We start from the raw sequence: 17202 nt of genomic DNA on the forward strand, positions 1-17202 counted from the left end.
TCATAGTATTTGAAGCTAGCTCATTTCAACAGATCATATTATGGCCTTACTGCAGTTTACAGTTTAGACAGCTGGCTAAACTGTGGTTAATCCAAATCAGAAGCTTTCAGTCACCTCATGGCTCTAGAATCAAAGAATAATGAAATTGGAAAGGGACTGTAAGGCAATTGAGCCCAACCCCTTGCTCAATGCAGGAATACAAATCAAAGGATATATGTCAGATGGAAGATGCAAGGACAGTGCAAGCCAGAGGCTTCTGTATTTTGCTACCCAGAGTGGTCGATCAGGCCAGATGGGTGAGGTATAAATCAAATAAATAAATAAATAAATATTTTAAGGCAATGGTTCTCAACCCTGATCTTGCTGTTTTCAGGCTATAACTTCCAGAAATCTTGGCCAGCATAGTTTGTGATGAAGGCTTCTGGGAGTTTTAGTCCAAGAACATCTAGGGACACAAGGTTGGGAACCACTGCTCCAAGATCTCACAACCTTTTTGTCTCTTGGTTGTTCTTTTTGTTCTTGTTCTTGTTTTGTCTTATATTTCAAAATGCAGGCCATAAACACAAGTCAGGAGTTCAGCACAATGATGAAGGCTTCTGGAAGTTGCAGCCTGTCTGTACACCCAAGGTTAGGAATCATTGCTTTAAACTGTAATTTAGCGTTAGGTCTGAACAGTTTAAAGTCCAGATTATTTTGTACAGATCAGAACGACAGCACATTGCAGCAAGTCCACAATTATACCATTAAGTGCAAGTAAATCCAATTGTTTTTTATAGGATTTATATTTCAGTAACAATGAGAATTGAAATCTTAGTTAACACTGCCATTTATGTTCCCATTTTTCTTATTCTAAACTATATTCTAATAATTAGTTTTAGGTACTACCAGAATTATCATTGATTGTGCTGCTAAGAAGAATGCTTGACTTTAAAATCAGGCAGTTGAATTACCAGAGAGCTCAGCTACCTCTCTAGTCCTTTCTTGCTGCTATAAATGAGAAATCACACACTCCCTTCACATCCACTTCATTATTTCCTTCATAGTTTATGCTAACTATAAATCTGTTGTGCTTTCACGTGAACCATCAAAATGTCAGGCCCTGCTCTCAAATAGCTGTGTCTGAATAAAGTGTAAGTGGTCCAAGCACTTTTCCAACTACTTCCACTTAAGACTGAGGTGATCTGTAAGACACATCTCCTGCTTCTGTCAACTACAGTCACCAGGGAGGGGGTTGGGTGGCCAACTTGTTGCCATCTAGATGTTGCTGCACTACAATTCCCATCAGTATCAATGAACGCAAGCAACAGTAAGAGATAATGAGATTGGGAAACTAACAATGTCTTTAGGGCAAAAAGATGTTCACTCTATTTTAAATGGGGAAAAAGGCAAAACAAGTATCTTCCAAAGAGTACAATGGACAGTACTGTAGCCGCCTAGAGTGGTCACAATAGATAAATGAAATAAATAAATAAATAAATAAATAAATAAATAAATAAATAAATAAATAAATAAATAAATAAATAAATAAATAAATAAAAATAGTTGCTTACAAAATTCTCGTATCTGTTTTGTGACATGTAGCCTATATGCCCATTTAGAGCAATGGTTAATTACAAGAACAATCTTATTCCACCGTGTATAAATCCTGCAATTGTTACAAAATTACTACAACAGCAAGCTAAATTGGTGATTTGTTTCTGTTTTTCTAAAACACAGAAATGCACTGATGCTTTTGTACTGATTCTCTAGTAATCAACAGAGTACAACTAGACTGTCAGATGCTGTTCTTTCATGTTTAGTTTTGACAGGATGGAAACAAGAGGACATTCCTCCTACATGAGTAAAGCAAGCCTTCATTAAAATTGTTCCTGTACTCCTTCATAACCAAGAAGCTGCAGTTCCTTGACTCAAGTCATAAAATCTAAGATACAAACAATCAAGGCAAAACAGATCACCACTTCTTCCCTAAGGAATGCAATTATCTTATTTTTATCCCTCTAATGCAGGACACTGCTGCATTTACTTTCCTTAAGTTCTCTGTTGTCTGATCTGAAGAACAAAATGGATTACAATGTACAGTATTATGACTGTTATAACTGAATATACAAGACTGTGATGATTTTGATAATGGAAACGACAAGGCATTACTCACTAAAATGTTTTATTTCTAAAGGCAAACTTAAGTAGAAAGTGTGTATTTATCAAATAAATAAAACCTTCACTGTGCCTTTTCTTCTGCAAGCTAAAGAGGAGTAACTCACTCCATGAGCCTCAGTCAGCCCAAGTTCATCGCTTGCTCTTGGCCTATGGATGCAGAGAGTTTTGCTGGAGCTAGCAGTTTTGGCTGCAGGGAGTCAACTGAGGAAGCAGATTTGGCAGGGAAGGGCCCCTTAAATATGTCACCTTTCTAGCTGGACTTGGAAGAAATCAGAATGAGGTGGGCAACATGAGAATTGCAAACTGCATGCAGTCGCTGGGGGGGGGCAAATGCACTCCCTTGGGGTCACTGGAGGCCCCCAGCAGTCCCACACCTTCTAATTTTATTTTATTTTTTAGATTTGGCTCAAATCTTCCCCTGTGTCCTCAAAGAGGTGTATTGGCCAATTCTGCAACATGTGTAGGTCCCCAGTCATCCCTGGCCCTCTGCTACCACATTTTAAAAGTTGAGCAATAAAAGGTGCAAGGGTCCCCTCCCCAGTAAAAAGTGTTTTGTTTTGTTAAAAAATGAGGGTAGGGTATATGTTACAGAATAAGAATTTGAGGCACCATTCCTCTTGAGGTTGCCCACCCCGGATTAGTAGGAATCTCAGTCTTCACAAGTTGGACTCTAAGGCGACTGAGGTGTCACCACAGATGCTACCTAGACTGATGTCCTCCAAATGCTTTGAACTACAAGTCTCATTATCCCTATTATCCACAGTATGATAGGCTCAATTTAGTCATTTTCACTTCTAATGAGAGTTCAGCCTTGATTTGATCTAGACCATACTTATTTGACTTTCTAGCAGCGCATGGTAGCCACAAACCCTTCTCCAGCACCACATTTACAGTGAATCACTTTTTTTCCTGTCTGCTTTCTTCACTGATTTCAAATTAATACACAATAACTGGGAACACCATAGTACAAATAATCTTTAGTCCCCGGTGACGTATCACTGTCTGTGACACACTACAAATGCTAAACAACTTTTTATATGCATTTCTGTATTGTTCCTCAATGTATTTTTGCTTGAAAAGTTCCTTCTCCAACGTTTTTTCAAAACATTAAAGTTTAGATGGAATCATCATTTTTTCAGCTAAATCCAATTCTTAGATCCCCTTAAAACCAACACTTAGGAAAGTCCCACTTATTCATCTCCTTTGGCAGTAAGAACTGGATTTGGGTTTTGAATCTACAGTGGTGCCTCGCTTAACGGGTGCTCCATTTTGCGACAAAACCACATAGCGACGAAGATTTTGCGATCACAAAAGTGATCGCATTGCGATGTTTTTAATGGGTTTTTTCCGCTTTGCGATGATCGGTTCCCTGTTTTGCAAAGTGATGATTTTTTAACAGCTGATCGGCGGTTCCAAAACGGCCGCCGGGTAAAAAAAATGGCCACCCGCTGTGTTTAGGGACGGATTCCTCGCTTAAGAAGCAGCGAAAATGGCTGCCGTATGGAGGATCTTCGCTTTAAGGTCAGTTTTTTTGCCCATAGGAACGCATTAAACAGGTTTTAATGCGTTTCTATGGGCTTTTTAAAATTGCATAGCGACAAAATCGCTTAGCAGCAATTTTTGCTGCATGGATTAACGTCGCTATGCGAGGCACCACTGTAGCTCTAAATATTTAGCTCTCTGAACTGTGTTTTAGAATTTACTGGCATAAACCTTATCAATATCCTATTTTTTTCTCTTTAAGTTTTCAGTATTACATTTAAAAAGTACAGTGGTGCCCCGCATAATGAGCCCTTTGTTTAACGACGAATCCGCATAGCGATGTGTTTTTCTGCGATCGTTTTTGCGATCGCATTGCGATGCTTTAAATAGTAAAACATCGCTTTGCGATGATCGGTAAGTGTTTCGCTTACCGATTTTTGCATAGCGATGTTTTAAGAACAGCTGATCGGTGGTTCCAAAATGGCCGCCGGGTAAATAAAATGGCTGCCCGCTGTGTTTTTGCCTGGATTCCTCGCTTACCAGGCAGCGAAAAAAGCGGCCGCATGGAGGATTTTCGCAGAACGGTGAGTTTTTTGCCCATAGAAATACATTAAAGGTGTTTTAATGCATTCCTATGGGCTTCTTTGTTCCGCATAGCGACGAATCCATATAGTGACGATTTTTCCGGAACGCATTATCGTCGCTATGCGGGGCACCACTGTAATAGAAAACTAACATTTATCGCTTGCAGTCTGAACAAAGATGCTAAGCATACTTACAAATTTATTGGTTTTTGGTCTATGTGAAGTATCATCTCGAGCAGCACAATCTGCCAGTCTTCCCACATCTTCGAGAAACCGGTAATCTGAAATTAACAATTTTTAAAATTATTTTCATTATTATTATTACTACTATAGATTAGATTGATACAATACTGTACTCTTCATAAAACAGCTAACAGAGAATTTGAGAATTTGAATACAGGTTTTAAAAAAGTATGAATGGAACTGGTGGTCACATCCTCAATGCAGGAATTTCATGGGTGGCATGAAAGCGACACATTACATGCCATGCATGCCAAAACTGCAATACCAAAACTGGCTGAAATCCTTTTGTGTAACTCAGGCCTGTGGAACAGTGATGGTGTTATGGGTGTGGGGCAATTTTCTGTAAGTTAAAACTTTCTGTTTCGCGAATCATCCAACTTTTGCATAGTCCCTTGCCTTGCCTGAAAGCCATGGGATGGATGGAAGAAGTCTTTAATTACCAAAAGGTGCTGTCAGAAGGAGATTTTTGGTAATTAAAGACTTCCGCCTTCCGTCCCACAACTCCAGAGCGACGAAAGGGATTACAAAGGAATCAGAAAAGGTGGAGGACAGAAGTAGGAAGTTTTTAATTACTGAACTTGCCCCTTACCTATAACTTCATTACCTTGCACTAGTGTAAATTACAGAACAGGATTTTCACCTGTTTCATAGATATGCCTTTTAACTGACAGCTTAATTTGGATCCACACCACCTGGGGATATCTGAGACAGAAAGTGGGGATATACATAGATGAACACTTTATATATATATAAAACACTTTTATATATATAAATAAAGAAACAGTAAAAAAAAAAGCTGACCTGTCAGTGCTAAAATGATCCTATTTACTGCTTTGAATAAGTGCTACACATAATTACAAAGACTACATTTTTAAAGATGAGAATGTGTGTGTGTACACACACACACACACGTATGTATGTATGTATGTATGTATGTATGTATGTATGTATGTATGTATTTATGTATGTATGTATGTATGTATGTATGTATGTAAGATTCAGAGCACTTAGTCTACTGGCCACTTACATAACCGCAAGCTACTACTGAGTCTTTGCATTCTCCACGCTACTTTAACAGTTCCGTGGAACTACACACTTGTCAATGCTAGCGATGTTTAAGTTTCAATTCAAAACAAAGTTAGTGGGGAAGAAACTTAAAAAGTACTTATCTTCTAACTGCTAGTATAACAGCACCAACCCTCTAGTCTTAATTGTTCAATGCATGGAGAACAAATATATGATAAACATCACTGTCTGCAACAGACTCCATAAGCACCTTTTCAACAGTATCCTGAGATTTCCAGAAACACTCTTACCGCTGAGAAGATGCAAGTCATTGAACTCATTCACAGGAACAAATGCTGTCTTTTCTCTGATTCCATTACAACTAAACGTAGTTTTATGCTTTTTCACACAGGCCAAACTGAAAGCACACAAAAAGTGGAGAAATGTCACTCTGTTCTCAGCAACATAATAAGAATAGAAAAAAAATTAATTTTATATCTACCTGCATGAATATTTCATACAACGAGGGCACCGATATTTAGCTTCCTCTCTGTCGCAGATTTCACAGCTTAAAGGAGAAAATAAAGCAGCTCATTTAAGCATAAGAAAAATTAGAGGATTTGTCATTAAACAAGATTTCAAGAAAAGATCCCCTGAAGCCAGAACAAGATGAAAATAATAGTTCAGGATGGAATGAGCCTGCTAACAAGTTGTTACTGTTTTGAAAAAAACTTCCGTATTTTACTACCAGCTGACTGCTACCAGAAAATTGTTCTCTTCCATTAATGGATGTGTGATCTTCAGGCTTTGTGATGGACAAATCAAATCATCCTATCATCATAGTATCAGAGCCATGAATCCTATAGAAGAGGTCCTATTTAGGGAAACATGACATGCCAGAGTAGCATGTTTATGTTCACAAATGGAATCCTTTGAGGACACAGTATGCCTGAGCAACGGATTACCAATCCCACAAGTATTTCTTTATGTGCTAAGAAGAGCAGAATGACCTTGTTCACATGCCCTCATCTCAATTGCTGGTTTTAATTGCTGTGCATTATCTCCCCCAAAGGCTCCAAATGTCACAGTATTTTTTATTTTAGTATTTTTTAAAATGTGGTTTGAGGCTGAGGTCAAATTGACTCCAGCTGGAATTTGACACGGTAAATTCTGGGAATCAATTTACAAGGAGAACATAAAATGAATGAAGAATCATTAATTGTGATACTTCTGTTTAAGGTTGCCCACATTTTCAAGGCATAGTTGTTATATGTTTAAAAGCTGCAACACAGAAAAATTGAGTACAGTGGTGCCTCGCATTACAACATTAATTCGTTCCAGCGAAATTGCTGTAGAACGAAAACATCGTAAAGTGAAAATTAAAAAGCCATTGAAATGTATTAAAACCTGGTTAATGTGTTCCAATCGGCTAAGAACTCACCGCCCAGTGAAGATCCTCCATAGGGGCGGCCATTTTCGGGTGCCTGTGCAGTGAAAAATGGCTCCTAAACACAGCAGGGAGCCATTTTGAGCACCTGGTGACCATTTTCAAACCTGACGATCAGCTGTTTTGATCATCGGGAAGCGAAAATCGGTTCCTGAAACAGGGAACCGATCATAGCACAGCGAAATTCCCCCATTCAAAATATCATTTTGTGATCGCAAACCATCATCGTAATATGAATTCGTCATTAAACGGAGCGCCCGTCTTGCGAGGCACTACTGTACCCAAATTTAGTTACTGTTGCCCAGTTTATGCTGCTTCTATTGTGGTCCTGAATGCTCGGTAACTCGGGCAAACAAACATAAATATCACTTATTTCTGATACACTGGCTGGAACAACAGGCACCTGTTTCTTACTTACATACCTTGAGAATAAGGATATGGAATATCATTCACTACACAAACATCTACTGTATGTGTAGAAGGGCAGTTAGCACTTATCAGTTTATCACACGATTTGAGGCTTGACTACAGTTATCCTGTTTCCCCGAAAATAAGCCCTAATATGATTTTTCAAGATGCTCATAATATGAGCCCTACCCCAAAAATTTTATTTATTTATTTATTTATTTATTTAATTTATAAGCCCTAGTTAAGTGAAACCATGCCCTCCACCATTGTGCAGCATTGTGCAACAACCAGAAGACGATATTACTGCACAGTATTTGCATAAATATAGGTTGTATATGGAAAAAAAAACATTCCCTGAAAATAAGCCCTGAGTTTTTTGCAGCAAAAATTAATATAAGACCCTGTCTTATTTTCGGGGAAACACGGTAGCATTCAGTGACTACTATCTTAAGGGAAATCATAACTAGCTGGAAAATTCTACAGTGCTGTAGCTACAAGTCTAATTCTAATCTAACTGTGGGGTTAGTGAGAAATTACATTGAATCCAGACTTAGACACATATTTTCAAAAGACCAATTGAAACCAGAAGTTGCAAAGCCAATATTGCTCCCAATGTCCAATGCAATGCAAATCTATGCATGTGCAAGCACAAGTTAAGACCCAGGAACTGTGCATATGAAAACTGAAAATGATCACTGAAGTCCACTCCTGAAATCTCACATTAGCTTCATCACAAAATCCTAGCACACATGGAGCAAGATTTCCCTGTTACATCCAACTCAAGAAACTCTGGTTTACTCTGAGCTATCCGATAAATAAACCAGGATTGGGGATGAGGGGAGGAAAGAGAAACAAGCAGAAAAATAAACCAGGAGAGGAGCACTTAGTCCCAACATATATTATGGGTTACAAAATACTGAATGACCATGGTAACAAGATATATTAACAACCCAACCCCAAATAGATGTAGCCCGTACTTTTTAACATGTATGAGGAACACATGGTTAAATCAAAAGTCCTCAGTATCAGTTACTAAGATTTGTGGTCTTATGTTTCATTTCAGGTTCAGATTAATCCTTTACATTTAAAAACATATGAGAAAGGAAAATATATTCAGAGCTGAGTTCCTCCTTTCTGCAATGACATTGCTGTGTAGAGCCATGGCGTCTCCTTTCTGCTGCCAACCAGAGTCAAAGGTCAGGCTGCTGCCCCTTGAATTCCTTGTCATCACCGTGTTCTTGTCTACTTTTTTGTTCACTGACACAAGGTATGAGTCTAAGCTCTCTTGCCTTCAGATTGTCTCTGAAGTACAAAGAACAATATACAATGGCCAGAACCTTGAGTCTGGTGGCAAAAATCTATTGGCATATATTTCAGCAGCAAGTTGCCACTAATGAAGGTGTACGTGTTGTTGTTTGCTGTCACGCACCATTCATATGAATCACTGCAACACCCATGCTGACTGCCAAACTTGACATCAGATGTCTATGCTGACTTTCTAACTGAAGGCAATCACAACTGAAAGTTACACTGAAAGTTACAATGTTTGCCAGTGCAATTTTTCAGTTGAATTCTGGCCTTTTTTAATTAAAAAAAAACTGCAATGAGATTAATGCTAGATAGCAAAAAATAAAGTGGCTTAATGTTTATTTTTATTTATTTAAAATGTTTTTCTCTGCCTTTCTCCTTTAAAAGGACCTGAGATAGCTAACATAATTAAGAACACAATATTAAAAGCAAAAAAAGTAGCTATATACATATTAACAAGAATCAGAAAAATTCCACACTAAAATGGTAAACAAAATCAATACCAAAACCAGATTCACAGCAACAAGACACAATACTCCATTTAAAAACCCCTCCCAACAGTCAATTACTGTGGCTGGATTCCAAAGGATCTCTTGTATGGAGAATTAGTGAAGGGAAATCACCCCAGAGGGAGACCACAGCTGCGATACAAGGACATCTGCAAGCGGGATCTGAAGGCCTTAAGAATGGACCTCAACAGATGGGAAACCCTGACATCTGAGTGTTCAGCCTGGAGGCAGGCGGTGCATCATGGCCTCTCCCATTTTGAAGAGACCCTTGTCCAGCAGGATGAGGCAAGCCGCAAAAGCAGCAAAATCAGGGAGCTGGACAGGGGACAGATTGGATTTGTCTTCAGTGTGGAAGGGATTGTCATTCTCGAATTGACCTCCTCAGCCACACTAGACGCTTTTCCAAGTACTCCATACAGAGCACATTACTATAGACTTTTGAGACTGAAGGATGCCTATAGGACAGCACATTGGATCTGCCTTATCAAAAGATGTCAAGAATCTCACAACTGATGAGAAAAACCCATAACAATCATTAGATCCCGGCCGTGAAAGCCTTCGCGAATACAAATCTCACAACTGCTTTTTTTTTTTTAATGAGGCAGTGGAGAAACAGATTTGCCTAACAGCAGAATGGACCACAAGTGGTGGGACTCAGATTTTAATGCAAACTGGTGAACCTGCTCTCTTCTACTAGAAATCTGAGCATTAGCCTGGAAGACTTTAAGTCCTACGCTCACTGTAAAAAATATATATGAAAGGCATGTGGATAAGGCAAAGATATTGGTGCTGGAGAAGAACTGGGGAAGGGTGACATAAGGCGTCATAAGAAAATGTTACTACAGTATTTGTAACCCATGTGGAAAAGGGCACTAGAATATCCTGGAATAAATGACACCTTGGATGTGCAGAGCAAAATAGTATGAAGTCGGAACAAGCACTAAGGCAGTGGTTCCCAACTCTGGATTTCCAGATGTTCTTGGAGTACAACTCCCAGAAATCCTGACTGGCACAGCTGGTGGTGAAGGCTTCTGGGAGTTGTAGTCCAAGAACATCTGGGGACCCAAGGCTGGGAACCTGTGCTCTAAGGGGACCAGGCTTCAGCTCACCCACCTTTGACGAGCCCTCGTTTTAACCCCATGGTCCCCAACCTTGGGCCTCCAGATGTTCTTGGACTACAACTCCCAGAAGCCTCCATCACCTCTGCTGACCAGGATTTCTGGGAGTTGAAGTCCAAGAACATCTGGAGGCCCAAGGTTGGGGACCCTCGTTTTAACCCACCGCCAAAGGTTGCTACGAACTTAGCACGTGTGTGTGGGGGGGGCACACGTGCTCACGGGAGTACAGACGGTTGGGGGGGCGGTTGAGGAGCACGCCCGCCGCCTTCGCTTCTTCGGCATGTCCTGCGTATTTCCATTCGTCCATCAACCCAGAACCCTCTCCAGGGAGGTTGACCGCGAGGAGGCCGAGGGACGGTCCTCAATCGCCCGCCCGCCCGCCCACCTCCTTCCTCGCGTCCCCGCTGCCCCTCAGGAAGAGCTCCAGACGTGCCGTTAACGGAAGCTTCACGACCACCCCACCGGCGGCGCTTGTGGGCCGGCTTCTCTTAAGGCCTGCTTGTTGTTGTTCTTGTTCCCCCTCCAGCCGCTTTAAGGGCTTTCCTGCCTCCCTGGATTCCTTCTGGCTTGAATGAGGGGGGAATAAGAAAAAAACACGAGGTGAAGCCAAGCCAGGAACCCTTCCCTGAAGGAGGAGGTAGGAACAGGAGGCTGCCCTCTCGAGGCCCTGGGGTGGGGTGGACGGGCAGATAACAGTCCCTACCCCTGCAGAGAGATCTTCCGCTTCACACCCCGCAGGGGGGACCCGGCGGTTTCGTCCTCCACGCTCGCCACTGCCACCAGCTCGCTCGCCATAATCACCACCGGCGCGCGTGCTTTCTTCCTCACTTAAAGGCCTAGAGCGGCCCATCGGTCTTCCGGATAACTAGACTCGCGGAGACAGGAGGCTGCCCCCTGGCGGTTGTTCGGATGAAAAACCCTCAACCGAAGGGTGGAGAAGGAAAGCGGAGGCGGGCGGCCCGCACTGTATTGCATTGCCTTCTGAGGGTGAAGACGTTTCTTGTGCATCCCGTGGAGTCTCTAGTCGGCTCCATGAAATGTGATGATTCAAAATGCCACAAGACGTTGTTTCAGCTACAATAGACTAACACACACTGCTGCTCTGAAAGCGGCATATGTGTGGTCTAACCGAGAGCTTCATGGTTTCCTCTTGTGTACATGGCCACAAAAAGGCCATTCTGTACAGTATGTGCATCTGCTTTTGTCATTGTGAAAACTATGGACAATTCCAAAGTTCTTTTATCAGTAATAATTATTATTACACCACCTCAGCTTGTTAACATGTGTTTGAAAAAAAAAGTCGTATCAGTTTAGTTGTTGACCTTACTGTGTCCAAATTACACCAGTTTAGGGCCTGTTTACTCAGGCTCTTTTGGATTCGGCTAGTGGGCACTAAATAGGGTCGCTCGGGGTCGGGTAGAGGTCTGGTATGCCATTTGGTGCAACCAAATAGCATATGGAACCTCAAGCAACCCTATTTGGTCTGGCTCCTTCCACTAGGAATTTTCCATATGATGAGGTGGCTTAAGACAGTCACTTCATTATATTGGCAAATTAAACACCTCTGCTCTGCAAAGGGGCGGATGAAATCAATTTTTAAAATACTTTAATAGGGCACCACAAATGTCCTGCAAACATATATAATATAAATATATCTTTTAAAATAAACACTGGGGTAAAGTCTTCTGTTCATTTAAAAAGAGAAAACGCTTCCTCTTGGAAGTGGGAGGAAAAAGGAGGCAACTTTTTTTAATAAACATTTTTTTTCTCTTTTTAAATAAACACTGGGGTAAAGTCTTCTACCCCTTCATAGATTGCTGCCTTGTTGTGGTGAAGGGGCTTGAGTAATTCGGAGAAGCTATGGGCTATGCCATGCAAGGACACCCAAGACGGACAGTTCATAGTGGAGAGTTCTGACTAAACGCAATGCACCTGGAGCAGGAACTGGCAAGCTACTCCAGTATCTTTGCTAAGAAAACCCCATGAACAGAAACAAAAGGCTAAAAGATATGAAGCTGGAAGATTAGTCCCTAAGGTTGGAAGACATCCAACATCCTATTGAGGAAGAGCGGAGGACAAGGACAAGTAGCTCCAGAGCTAACGAAGTGGTTGGGCCAAAGCCGAAAGTACGCTCAGCTGCGGACATGCCTGGAAGTGGAAGAAATGTCCGATACTGCAAAGAAAAATACTGCACAGGAACCTGGAATGTAAGAGCTATGAACCTTGGGAAGCTGGATGTGGTCAAACAGGAGATGGCAAGATTCAACATTGACATCTGGGTGTCAGTGAACTAAAATGGACAGGAATGGGCAAAGCAGACCGTTGGTCCCATGCCACAAGCATGGAGGACCTTGAGAGACTCCCAGGTCCCTAGCCAGTACGTGTGGGCCACTGCTGGTGAAGGAAAACCCACTGCCTGTTGAGGACAGCTGCAGAATGATGCGATGGCAGGTATAGAAGAGCAGGAGTTGCAGAGGTCACAGTTGTCATCAACCACATCATATGAAGGGGAGATGTGAGAGGAAGCAGTCATGCACTGGGACCCCATCTTGTAGGCCTCCATAGAGATCCAAGCAGGGATAGAGGATGAGAGCAGCCACCTCCTCCTGCTCAGCTCATTTGGCCATGGAAAGGGTCAGGGGCCTGAGGCTGTGACAAGGTAGCCACCACCTGATCAAGCATCACCCTAGCCTTGGTGTCCTCACTGCCCGATGGGAGCTGCAGAGCTTACCCCATCCCAGCTTCAATGCTCAAGATGCAAGTGGCAACAGGTGTGGCAAAGGAGGCTCCAAGAGGAGCAGTGCCACAGAGCCCAGATCCCATCACCAGCCTTTACTAGCCCTCCCTAAAAGGACTTCATCCCAGAGTTGGACTTATACTTGTCCGGATCTGGACTTTTGGGGACTCCAATGAAGTCAACTAGGACCCCAGACTGACTGACTGTACCCAGGGGTAGTGCTGGAAACTCAACCCCCTGGGAATGCAGAGGAAGGCGCAGTAGGGGCTGACTCTGTGCCTTTAATAAAAGATGTGCGTGACAAAAACCAGGCTGGAACCCATAGAATTATTGCCAGGGGACTCCTCAGCCCCTGGATGGGGGGATGGGGAGGGACTCAAAATATGACTGATGCTTCTTAGCATGCATATATGTATGGTTGTGCAAAGCAGCTAATGAAGCACAGGAGATGCAAGGAGGGGGAACTCTTCATGACTTTTCTCACACCCCTTTCTCGTTGCACAAACACATACTGCCCAGACAACAATAATCATCAAGATCAAGTAGGCCATGACTTAGCTCTGGAAGTGCTTCTTTGTAGACCTAGATGAAAGAAGTAATGTTTTCTGGTTCCCTCCCTTTTTTAAAAAAAAAAAATTCCAACTCTCAGAAGTGGATTAAAAGATTCTGTCTGAATCTTAAAACTTGTTTAGATTATATGCATTAACAGTAGGGCTGAATTGCAAATGATCCTTAACTCTTGTCTTCTGCAAATGTAAAATTATTTGAAAGACTGCAGTTGATAGCAATCAACTGATTTATTTACTTCCCAGTGCTGGTGTATTCCCAGCAGAAACATCTGCAATAATGAATCCACTCACCAGTGGGTGAACTATTAAATCCAGGAAGGGTGTAGAGTTCCTTGTACAAGCAGCAGTATTTTCAAATCCAGATGCATAAAAAACATGAGTCAGGTCCCCAAATGCATCTTTTCCTCTTAAAACAAACATGTGGATTGTTAACATCTGTTCGCTAGTTTCTGAATGTTTAGAACATGTAGTCCTATTTATAAGATCAACGAAGAATTCCCCCTTCCCTCCCTGCACCTTTCTTTTACAATCTTAAAAATCACAAGTTGACAGACTTTGAGAACACGTGGCAGAGGCTGGTTATGCACAAACTCTGGGGCGTAAACCAAAAATATATGCTTCTTAAGTTCAGCACATTGACACACGACAGCAAAGCTGGAGTGCCCTACAGGCAAACTGTTGTAGGGTGTGGCATCTTGTAATTGCACTTGCCTCTGACAGTTTCCCCACCATCCCCTTCTTCAAAGCTTCATTTGAACGGTAATGTTCATTTGAACATAACTGGGATTGAGGTAGTCAATTCCATACATATAAAGTGCACAACTTCAAGATGCAGCTGGTATTGATGGGGCTGCATATATACTGTACTTCCCCACTGGAAAAACCTCCTGCAAGTAGAAAGCTAGCAGATCTAGAACACTGTGTGAAACTCTGTTTTCTATGTGTAGAAATGTGTTTGCTTCCTTTTTATAAAATAGAAATCCAATTCAATATCCTTTCTGGAACTTTAAATTACAGTATATAGTTTAGATTAAACATACCGTATTTTTCACACTGCAAGACATACTTTTTTCCCACAAAATAGGGGAGTGGAAAGTCTTATGGAGCGAAGAAAACAGATTATTTTTTCCTATTTTCTTCTCCTAAAAATTTGGTGCGTCTTATGGAGAGGTGCGTCTTATGGAGTGAAAAATACGGTAACTTGGCCTTGACTTTACAGAAAGAGTAATTTAGGTTCCTATGGCATTTATGAATATAGGTAAAATAAATTTGCAATGGACAGAGAAAACTTAACATTGATTTCCTTCTCTTCCCATACATAAAGACAATAGCAGATTAAACACTGGTGACAACACAGATTGACATTTTTTAGGTATTCTACAAGAAGATCGACTCTTTATGTAAACTCCATTGATTTAATGAGTCTACTGCGATTCATAGAATCATAGAATTACAGAACTGTGGAGCTTGAAGGGACCCCAAGCATCAGTGAGAACAATCCCCCACCAAAACAGGAAATCAACAATAAAAGCATATCCGGCAGATGGTCATCCAACTTCTGTTACAAGTTTTCAGCCAGGGAGAGTCTACCATCATCCAAAGTAGTCCATTACGCTTTTAAACAGTTCTTACTGCCAGAAGTTCTTCCTAATGTTTAGTCATAATGCCCTTTCTTAGCAGTTTATTGCCAATAATTTAATGACTAAGCTAAAGTTGAAATTAATATACTTCTGAAAAAATGTAGTAAGAAAAAAACTCCCAAGAAACTGAAAGATTTAAGATTATTATAATTTAATGGCAGCCATTTAAATATATGCTGTATTAACATTTTGAACAGTTACAAAATATTTACAAAATACATCATTGTAGATTGCCTTGGATAGTTAAAATATTTAACTGCAGTCCAAAAAGTTTTAGAAGACCATTGTATGTAGCCCTTCTACAACTACAAAATCCTGTTTTTCTCTAAAAGCACCAGATACAAAGCCCTGTCTTATGCACCTCTTCCACGTCTCCAGACAGAAATATTTAAAACAAGATTTTCACATAAATAATGTTTTCGCTCATAATGATGTGTGTGGGCATTTTTTTTTTAAAAAAAGACACAATTTTACAATGAAATTATCTTGATGTAACCAGCACATAAGGTCTGAAATAAGTAATAATAATTAAAAAAGAACAAAGTCATCTTGACTAAAGCCACGAAACACTTTGTGTTATACAGAGAGCACCAGGCAACACAAACAGGAAACACGTAGGAGGTAGTGTATCATCTGTTAAGATTTCTGTGTCCAAAAGTACCATAATGAAACTTAAATGTTTAAGGAAAAGATTTATTTTATGGTGGTATAACTCACTGTCACAAGTATAATACAAGCTATTGCACATTTGGGAGCATTAGCCAGGGTTGCTCCTTAGTACTGCATTCTTCCATCTTTTCTTAAGGTGTCCTAGACAGTGCTATTAAGAATAGTCAAAACACTGCTTTTTCTGAAGAATTTCCACATAAAAGTCTAATTTTCATTTCCAGAGAATACCATGAAAAGCACCACTTAAAAATTAAATAGTTTATTCATGCTGTCAAGGTCTTTCTCTTTTTGAAAAACAATTTCTCCTTCTTAGGAGGAAGTCTTTTTCTTCCTGAGATTCTTTAAGGAATTACCAACAATTTTTTTCCTTATAATTCTTCTATAGTTGTTATTGCTCCTTGAGGCAAAACTGGGATGATGTGAAAAACACAGCTGGACTCTAGATGCCTAGAGGAAACAAACTGAACCGCTCTCGATGTAATGCTGTTGACCTTGTTTGAGACGAGGAAATTTATGCACCTGAACAACAGGAAGCTGATTGGTGTCTTGAGTATGAAAAAGGAATTGGGTTTTATGCCAGCTGCCATCTTGAATCTGTAATACATAGAGCAGATGCATCAGTGAAAAAAATGTTAAAAAGCAGGTTGAAATATGTAAACTGATTTTAATTTTTCCTACTGTTAAACACATGGGTGGGTATTTGGCTCTCCAGAGGTTGTTGGACTGCAACTTCCATCAGTCCTAGCCAGCAAAGTCAGTAATGAGGAAGACTGAGTGCTCTTGTCTAAGAACAAGACGTGGAGGGTTGCGTTTGTCCACCCCTGTTCTGGGCAGAAAAGCACCACGTAAGCATAATGTGTCATGGCTTTCTCTTCCTTTTGTCCTAGGACTTCGGAGTAGCCAAGAATATGGAACGTCCATATGTCTCTGATCTAGACCCTGACCAGGCTCACTGTTTGTTAGAGTCAGTAAGATGGCTGCAACAGTTGCTTCTGGATCATTCCTGGTTCTCTGTAAATGTATACAGTATATGTTATGTTATTTTATAGTTTCTTAATACTGTAGTGAAAATAGTAGCACAGAGTAAATCTGACAAGGATTTGAAATGTAGAGTGATGTAATTCCTTATTTTGCAATACACTTAATACTCAAACTGCTATTTTAAAATGTTATATAAAAGATCACCATTTTATATTCTACAAAGTTGAGAGTATATGAATCATAATAATGATCTTGTACAATTTATTATGAGAAAAGCAATGTCTAGGGTGGAAGAGAATTTTGAAAACGTGAAGTTTCGAGTCCTTCCTTCCTTCCTTCCTTCGC

General features: G+C 40.7%; 2 protein-coding genes across 4 annotated transcripts in view; both read right to left on the reverse strand.

The window, feature by feature from the left end:
- The window catches only part of ZNHIT6 (zinc finger HIT-type containing 6), a 51789-nt gene extending 40666 nt beyond the window's left edge, over positions 1 to 11123 (reverse strand). The window contains exons 1-4 of one of the 2 annotated variants that reach the window (XR_012086480.2): positions 10965 to 11123; positions 5974 to 6039; positions 5783 to 5889; positions 4419 to 4504 (exon numbers count right to left, since the gene is read on the reverse strand). Coding sequence is in view for 1 of the 2 variants with exons in the window: in XM_020795053.3 (XP_020650712.3) it covers positions 4419 to 4504; positions 5783 to 5889; positions 5974 to 6039; positions 10965 to 11056 (351 nt within the window). In the remaining variant the exon portion in view is untranslated. The remainder of the gene's footprint in view (positions 1 to 4418; positions 4505 to 5782; positions 5890 to 5973; positions 6040 to 10964) is intronic. The other variant, XM_020795053.3, reaches the window with a different exon arrangement.
- A 4218-nt stretch (positions 11124 to 15341) lies between these two features.
- COL24A1 (collagen type XXIV alpha 1 chain) overlaps positions 15342 to 17202 on the reverse strand; it is a 245139-nt gene continuing 243278 nt past the window's right edge. For both annotated transcript variants that reach the window (XM_020795023.3, XM_072997896.2), the window contains one exon: positions 15342 to 16470. In XM_020795023.3, coding sequence (XP_020650682.3) covers positions 16324 to 16470 — 147 coding nt within the window. In that variant the 3' untranslated portion in view covers positions 15342 to 16323. The remainder of the gene's footprint in view (positions 16471 to 17202) is intronic.

This window comes from Pogona vitticeps, chromosome 4 (assembly GCF_051106095.1).
Source record: "Pogona vitticeps strain Pit_001003342236 chromosome 4, PviZW2.1, whole genome shotgun sequence".
Taxonomy (NCBI): Eukaryota; Metazoa; Chordata; class Lepidosauria; order Squamata; family Agamidae; genus Pogona; species Pogona vitticeps.